At 39.2% G+C, this 7066-nt stretch overlaps 1 protein-coding gene across 2 annotated transcripts in view; it reads left to right on the top strand.

The window, feature by feature from the left end:
- The first annotated feature begins 659 nt into the window (after positions 1 to 659).
- KDM5A (lysine demethylase 5A) overlaps positions 660 to 7066 on the top strand; it is a 91366-nt gene continuing 84959 nt past the window's right edge. Inside the window, exons 1-3 of one of the 2 annotated variants that reach the window (XR_013333952.1) lie at positions 660 to 1040; positions 3542 to 3619; positions 4720 to 4842. Coding sequence is in view for 1 of the 2 variants with exons in the window: in XM_077759208.1 (XP_077615334.1) it covers positions 876 to 1040; positions 3542 to 3619; positions 4720 to 4842 (366 nt within the window). In the remaining variant the exon portion in view is untranslated. The remainder of the gene's footprint in view (positions 1041 to 3541; positions 3620 to 4719; positions 4843 to 7066) is intronic. The other variant, XM_077759208.1, reaches the window with a different exon arrangement.

The following is a 7066-nucleotide window of genomic DNA, read 5'->3' as shown; positions in this document are numbered from 1 at the left end:
GCTGCTGAGATGACTTGGGGTTGTCAACTGCTGGAAGAGGAAGGTCAAGAGCGGTGGCTTCCATGCACACCAAAAGCAATTCCTAGATGATGACTACGGCCGTCTGGCAGGATTTGGGGGATAGATTAGAACAGAACTTGTTGTCATGGAGATGAGGCGGCTATAAATTGGCCGAGGAAGATCATTTGGAAGAGATACTAACAGTCAAAAGACTGAAGGAAGAGCCGGATGCTGAAAAGGTTGATTACGTTTAAAAAGACAGACAGGTACGTTAAAACAAGCCGCGATACCGGGCCAGCAAGATACGTTCGCGGAAGGCAGGCCGAGTTTGTTTTCGTGTCATTTAAACACAAAGGGGAACAGAACCCTCCTCACCGGAAGCAGAACCTCTGCCCTCTGGGGCATTACACATTCCTCCGCGCCGGAAGAGTGCGCCCCTTCTGAGCCTGACTGCTTCCTCCCACCGCTCTCTTTCCTACAGGAGAGCTCGTGCGACCTCCGGGGTGTGCCCCTTCAAGTCTTTGGACAGCGCGGAACTTTCGCAGTCAAGGAACCACAGCGGGCTGCCGGCAAAAGGAGGGAAGAAGGAAGGCGAAACGACCAGGCGTCGCGTTGCTGCGGAGGGATTCTGTTTCTGTGGTGGCGGAGGGATTTGACAGTACATTAACTTCCGGAAAAGTCCTGACCCAGAGAGGAAAAACCCCGAAGGAAACAATAACAAACGAGAAGAGGAAGCGATTGTGGGGCTCCTGTGTTGAACGGGTCTGGCCCCAGAAGATGAGCTTCGGCCCCTGTCAGGAGACGTGAGAGCGTTCGGTGGGCTTCAGCCAGCCTTTCTCCACCTGTTCCCCCGCGGGGACCCTCCGGGTGTTGCCATGGCAGGCGTGGGGCCGGGGGGCTACGCGGCGGAGTTCGTGCCACCTCCCGAGTGCCCAGTGTTTGAGCCCAGCTGGGAGGAGTTCACGGACCCGCTCAGCTTTATCGGCCGCATCCGGCCTCTGGCGGAGAAAACCGGCATCTGCAAAATCCGACCGCCCAAGGTACCGGGAGTCCGAGGAGAAAGGGAAGGGAGAGTGCTTTAGCTTTACTTTTTCGGTCCGTCTGCCCTTTCGTAGTTACTGTCTCTCATTTCTCAACAACTGGAAGCTAAGTTTGTGGCGGCTCTTGCCTTGGTTTCTTTTGCAGTCTTACAGAGGCACGTCTGAACCTGCGAGTGGTGTCCCGGGGGCCTTTCCGCTTAGAACTTGGGAACTGGTACTTTTCTTCTCCTTAGACTGTAGGCGAGGGTAACAAAAGACTTCAGGCCTTTCGTTGGCCGAGAAGGTGTTTGAAGCGTTAGGAAATGACGTGTCTTACCCTCGTGTACAGTACTCTTTTCTTAGGGGGCTGTAGTAAAAACGGCCCTTGAATTGGTGATTTCTTTAACCAAGTCCTATTAATACTTAATTTATTAAATATTTGGAGGCCTCATCTCAAGGCTAAGGTTTCTTAAACGGTAACCTGAGATGTAGTTGTCCCCTAGGATGATATTACCAAACAAGAGCCCTAGACTTTGTTGGCGCACTGGAAAAGTCTTCCCAGGGGAAGAGAAGGAGCAGCATTTATTATAGAATTGGGAGGTTTAAGAGGAATTGGTCAATAATAGAGGTGGAAGAAAACGTTGGATCTTTTGATATAAGGAGCCCGGGTTCACAGATTTATCAATTGCAATTACAGCAAATAACTGTTTGCCTGTGGGTTCTTTTCTTTTCTTTTCAACCATCCTCAATTTTTAAAGTAAGGAAAGCAGGTACTACCCCTTTGGGGGGAATTAGTGCCCCAAGAGGTTGATTTGTTCAAGGTCAAAAGATTTTTTTTCTTTACCCATAAGACCAGTGTTTTCCAAATGATGTTCCTGCCCAACCTGCACCAGGCTCAACCAGATGCTTGTTAAAATGCAGATCTCTAGGCCTCATTCCTAGACAAGAATCAGTTTCTGGATGTGGAGGTTCTAGAATGTGCTTTTCTAGCAAGTACTCTCAGATGATGCTTTATGCACATTAAAGTTTGAACTGTTGCCTTCGGTGCTTCTTAAAGGGACACTTTATGTTTTGTCTACTAGTTGTAAGAATAAAAGGTGAAGTACTGTTCTGCGTGTTGCATTTGAAAAGTGTCTTCTCTCACCATAAACTACCACAGTAGTGTGCACCAGAGAATAAAAGTTTAAGATGGGAGGGGGGAGGAGGAGCTAATTTAGTACCTACAAATTATTTCATTTAATATTCTTTGAAGCCCTAGTAGATAAATAACACCTCATTTTATAGGTAAGACAAATCTGAGGAAGTTACGTAAGTTATTAAATATATGATCTTGGGCGTGTGGCAAATAGATTTTGAACCTAGATCAATCTATTTGGTTCTGAAACCCAGGCATGCTGCTAAACCTGTTTATGCTTAATGAATTTGATTAAGATTTATAGACTATCAGTCACAAGCAAAGGATTAAAAGCTAATTGCTATGATGAATGATGTGCATTGCCATCCTCCAAAAGCTTCATTTAACTGTTTAACTATCAAAATTACCTAATAGTGGCAACATTTTAAGCACTGAAATTTTTCTTAAACCGTATTTTCATCTACAACTATATTTTCATCTACTCTGTTGCCTTTATGAATTAGAAGTTGTATTCAGGGTTCCTTTAGGTTAAAAAATATGTTTTTTATTACTGGAAAAAGAAATAATATACCATCTCTTTGTATATCATATTATTACTAAACATAAAATCTTGTTTGCAAGCAGAATTTAATTTCAGTATTGGTGATTTCTTTAGTTTCTAAGGTAAGAAAAAAATTTTTGACTACTTCTCATACATTTTTAAGTAGATTTACTATTATTTAGGCTAAATCATAGTATGTTTTTCTAGAACCCTTCTCAAATTGTGCTATCTCATTTCAGCTACACCACAACTCCAATCTGGAATTCTGCTTGCTATGTGGATTTGCTTACTTTTCTTTCCCCCAGTATTTGGGTGCCGAGAAACCAGGCTTTGAACAAAACATTTATGTAACATAGACTGTAAAGTGCTGTGTCACATTACACATGAATAAAAAAAAAATTATCAAGTTATATAAGTACTTTAAAATTATTTTTTATCTTTAATTTTACCCTTTTTAGTTTCCTTCAGATTCTGTTTTCATTTTAAGTTGGAAAATGTGGATATTTATTAGAGACTGTTGTGATACATGAGCTCATTGCATTCCACTTGAGTAATTGGGGAAAGCATAATATTGCATTATAAATAGTGGGATTGTTGAAATTTGAGGAGGATTTATAGATAAAATAATTTCAAGATTAGAATATGATAGATAAGTGATTAGAGATAAGTAATATTAAAGTTATATCACCTAAAGAATATTAATATTTCTGTTTCTACAGTGAAAAAGACTTAAAGTTGACCGGTTGTTGTCATGATTTGTGGCTACTGCTCCCTTAAATTAAGGGACTAAATAATGCGTTCTTTGTTTATATATCAGTATGTTTAAAAAAAAATCTTTCTCTTTAGGATTGGCAACCTCCATTTGCATGTGAAGTAAAAAGCTTTCGTTTCACTCCCAGAGTCCAGCGCCTGAATGAACTTGAGGTGAGTGTTATAGCACCATTTATGCTTCCTGATTCATTGTTTATGTCACGGTTTCAGGAGAGAACTTTGAGAAGCTTATGTACCAGGGCTCAGAATTAATGTTAATTGAGATTGAATGGAAGAAAGTTTCTGATTAAAAAAAAAATTGTAAAAAGTAGTTGTTACAGTTTTTCCACTTAACTGGGATTATGGGAAGCTTTATTTATGTATTTATTTTTATTATGAGAAGCTGTGTGTTTCATAGTGGAAATACCCAGTACTTCCCTGCAGAGACCTGGAGTTCTCAAGTTCTACTTGCTTTAGCACTTACTGTTCTATGAAAATTTTATGTTAATGTTGGAAGATTCTGTTTCTTGGTGTCTTTGGAAAGCAGGTTTTAAAGTTTGATCAAAGGTTTTCAAAGGTTATTTTTGGCTTTAACGGAACTTTTCCAGGACTCTTAATCTGATTTATTAAGCTTTCTTTTTAAATATTACTAGTCTCTTTTACATTTTCTCAATTGAAGTCTATGTAAATATTACTGGTTGTCCTGTCTGCTGGATTATCAGAAGATACTTCAGCGCGGTAGAAAACTGTTTCAGAGTCCAAAAAATAATCTTAGATATGTTTAATATGTCATGGTAAGTTGTTTTTTTTCCCTTGATGTTCCTGAAACATTTATTTTCTGAAATTTTAATACTTTTTTTTCCCCTTTAAGTTTCTTGTAATTAGATACTTGATGAAGGATCTTAATATCGGTTGGGTAGAGAGTTAGTGTACCTGATGTATGCATGGTTGGTAGGGATGAAATGATAGAATGCTTAGAAACAGAATAATTCAATTTACTACATTTCTGCTCAGCTTAGTTAACCCAACTCTTAGAAAAAAAATTGCTTTGGTTGGTAAAATATGAGAGCATTTCTCATACATTAGAGTGACTTTTTTGTCTTAGTGAATAAAGCTTATTAGAAGTATTTTGTCTATTTTTGCCTTCTTTTACAGGGTTGGACTAAGCGATATGAATTTCTTTAGAGAAATGAGTACTTTTGTTAAGTAAAGGTCGTTTAGTTTCAACCATAACTTAATTCCTATTTCTGATTTCTGTTTTATAATAATCTTAGGCAATGACCAGAGTGAGACTGGACTTTCTGGATCAGTTAGCAAAATTTTGGGAACTCCAAGGATCTACTTTGAAGATTCCAGTGGTGGAGAGAAAAATCCTGGATCTGTATGCTTTGAGCAAGGTGAGGCTTGTACTTGGTTTAGAAATTAGAGCAGAGCCTAGTGAATCTATGAAATTTCCAATAAACTTGATGGAGAACATTGCTTCTTACATAGGATTTATTTGACAATGAAATGCAAGCATGAGTAAATGTAAATGACAGAGTTTGAGGTTATCTTTAAAATTTTATAAATTGTTATTAAAAAAAATTTTTTTTTAATGTTTTATTTATTTTTGAGATAGAGACAGAGACAGCGTGAGCAGGGGAGGGTCAGAGAGAGAGGGAGACACTGAATCCGAAACAGGCTCCAGGCTCTGAGCTAGCTGTCAGCACAGAGCCCGATGCGGGGCTCGAACCCACGAACCGTGAGATCATGACCTGAGTTGAAGTTGGATGCTTAACTGACTGAGCCACCCAGGCGCCCCAAACTGTTATGAGATTTAACATATTTAATGATTCATACAAGTAGGCTCTGATAAACATTATACAAAACAAATGATGCCAATCTATTAATACTATCTTATGTTGAGGGTACGATGTCCTGTGTTGAGCTTGTCATCTTTATTCTACTTCTGAATTGAAAGTTTGTTAAAGAGAGAGATTCATGTTGCTCACCATTCTTGTATGTGGTATATAGCAGTTGTATTAATACCTGTAAGGAGTGTTAACTGAAGGGAGCATTATCCAGAATGAATAAGAGCTTGAAAACTTAGGGGTGCAGAGTTTAGACTAATTTTTACCTAAACTTATATTAGTTTTGTAACATTGTATTTCCTAATGTGAAAGGAACTAACTGACCTGAAGCAGTATTTGAATTACCTTGAAAACATGTTTTGTTAGTATAATAATAAAAATTTATGTATCTTCTGACTTGTGAGTGAAGACAGCTTGATTATTTGAGGAATTTTGCAAAACATCTATTTTTTTTTAAATGTTTTATTTCTGAGAGAGAGAGAGAGATAGAGAGAGACAGCATGAGCAGGGGAGGGTCAGAGAGAGAGGGAGACACAGAGTCTGAAACAGGCTCCAGGCTCTGAGCTGGCTGTCACCACAGAGCCTGATGCGGGGCTTGAACCCACGAACCATGAGATCATGACCTGAGTCGAAGTCGGACGCTCAACCGACTGAGCCACCCAGGTGCCCCACAAAACATCTATCTTTGAGTGGTTTTTCATATCTTATGATTGATGTACTGTGTTGAAATAAAAAGTTATTCGAATTACAGAGTTAATTTTGGAGATTTCACTTTCAAGGGAAAATGAGACAGACATACTTAAATTATTTTTTGTGGGCGTCTGGGTGGCTCAGTCAGTTAAGTGTCTGACTCTTGTTTCCGCTCAGGTCTTGATCTCAGGGTTCATGAGATGCAGCCCCAGGTTGGGCTGTGTGCTGACAGCAGTGTGGAGCCTGCGAGGGATTCTTTCTTTCCCTCTCTCTCTGCTCCTCTCCTGCTCATACTCTTTCTCTCAAAATAAATGAATATAAAAAAAAAATTATTTTTGTAACACGTTAAAAAATTTTTTTGGGGGGGGGGGTGCCTGGGTGGCTCAGTCGGTTAAGCATCCGACTTCGACTTGGGTCATGGTCTCATGGTTTGTGGGTTTGAGCCCCGCATTAGGCTCTGTGTTGACAGCCAGCTCAGAGTCTGGAGCCTGCTCCGAATTCTGTGTCTCCCTCTGTCTCTGGCCCTTCCCTGCTCATGCTCTCTCTTTCTCGTTCTCTCTCATAAATAAATAAAACATTTCAAAAAAAGAGAGAATTAAAAAAAATTTTTTTTTGTTATGGGCTTCCTGGGTGGCTCAGTCGGTTAAGCATCCGACTTTGGCTCAGGTCATGATCTCACCGTTCATGGATTTGAGCCCTGCATCAGGCTCTGTGCTGACAGCTCAGAGCCTGGAGCCTGCTTTGGATTGTGTCTCCCTCTCTTTCTCTGACCCTTCCCTGCTCATGCTCTCTCTCTCTCAGAAATAAATAAAAAACATTAAAAAAATTTTTTTATTTTAAGAATTTTTTTCCTTTTTTACATTTTTATTAAGTGAAAGCTTAATTATTAAGTTTTGATATGTCATGCTGTTTAAAGTTCTGAATATGTTTGGTTCAATTTAGATAGTTTAAATAAAATAAAAATATTTTCAAAAGTTATTTAATCATTAATAACAATAGGATTGTGGTAATCTGGCTAAAACTCCATGTACCTCAGTTTTATGGAATCTGTTAGAAAAAGTATTTTATATAAGCAGATAAT

The sequence above is a fragment of the Crocuta crocuta genome, unplaced genomic scaffold (genome assembly GCF_008692635.1).
Source record: "Crocuta crocuta isolate KB4526 unplaced genomic scaffold, BGI_CrCroc_1.0 scaffold72, whole genome shotgun sequence".
NCBI lineage: Eukaryota > Metazoa > Chordata > Mammalia > Carnivora > Hyaenidae > Crocuta > Crocuta crocuta.
This window is presented reverse-complemented; position numbering and strand designations above follow the sequence as displayed.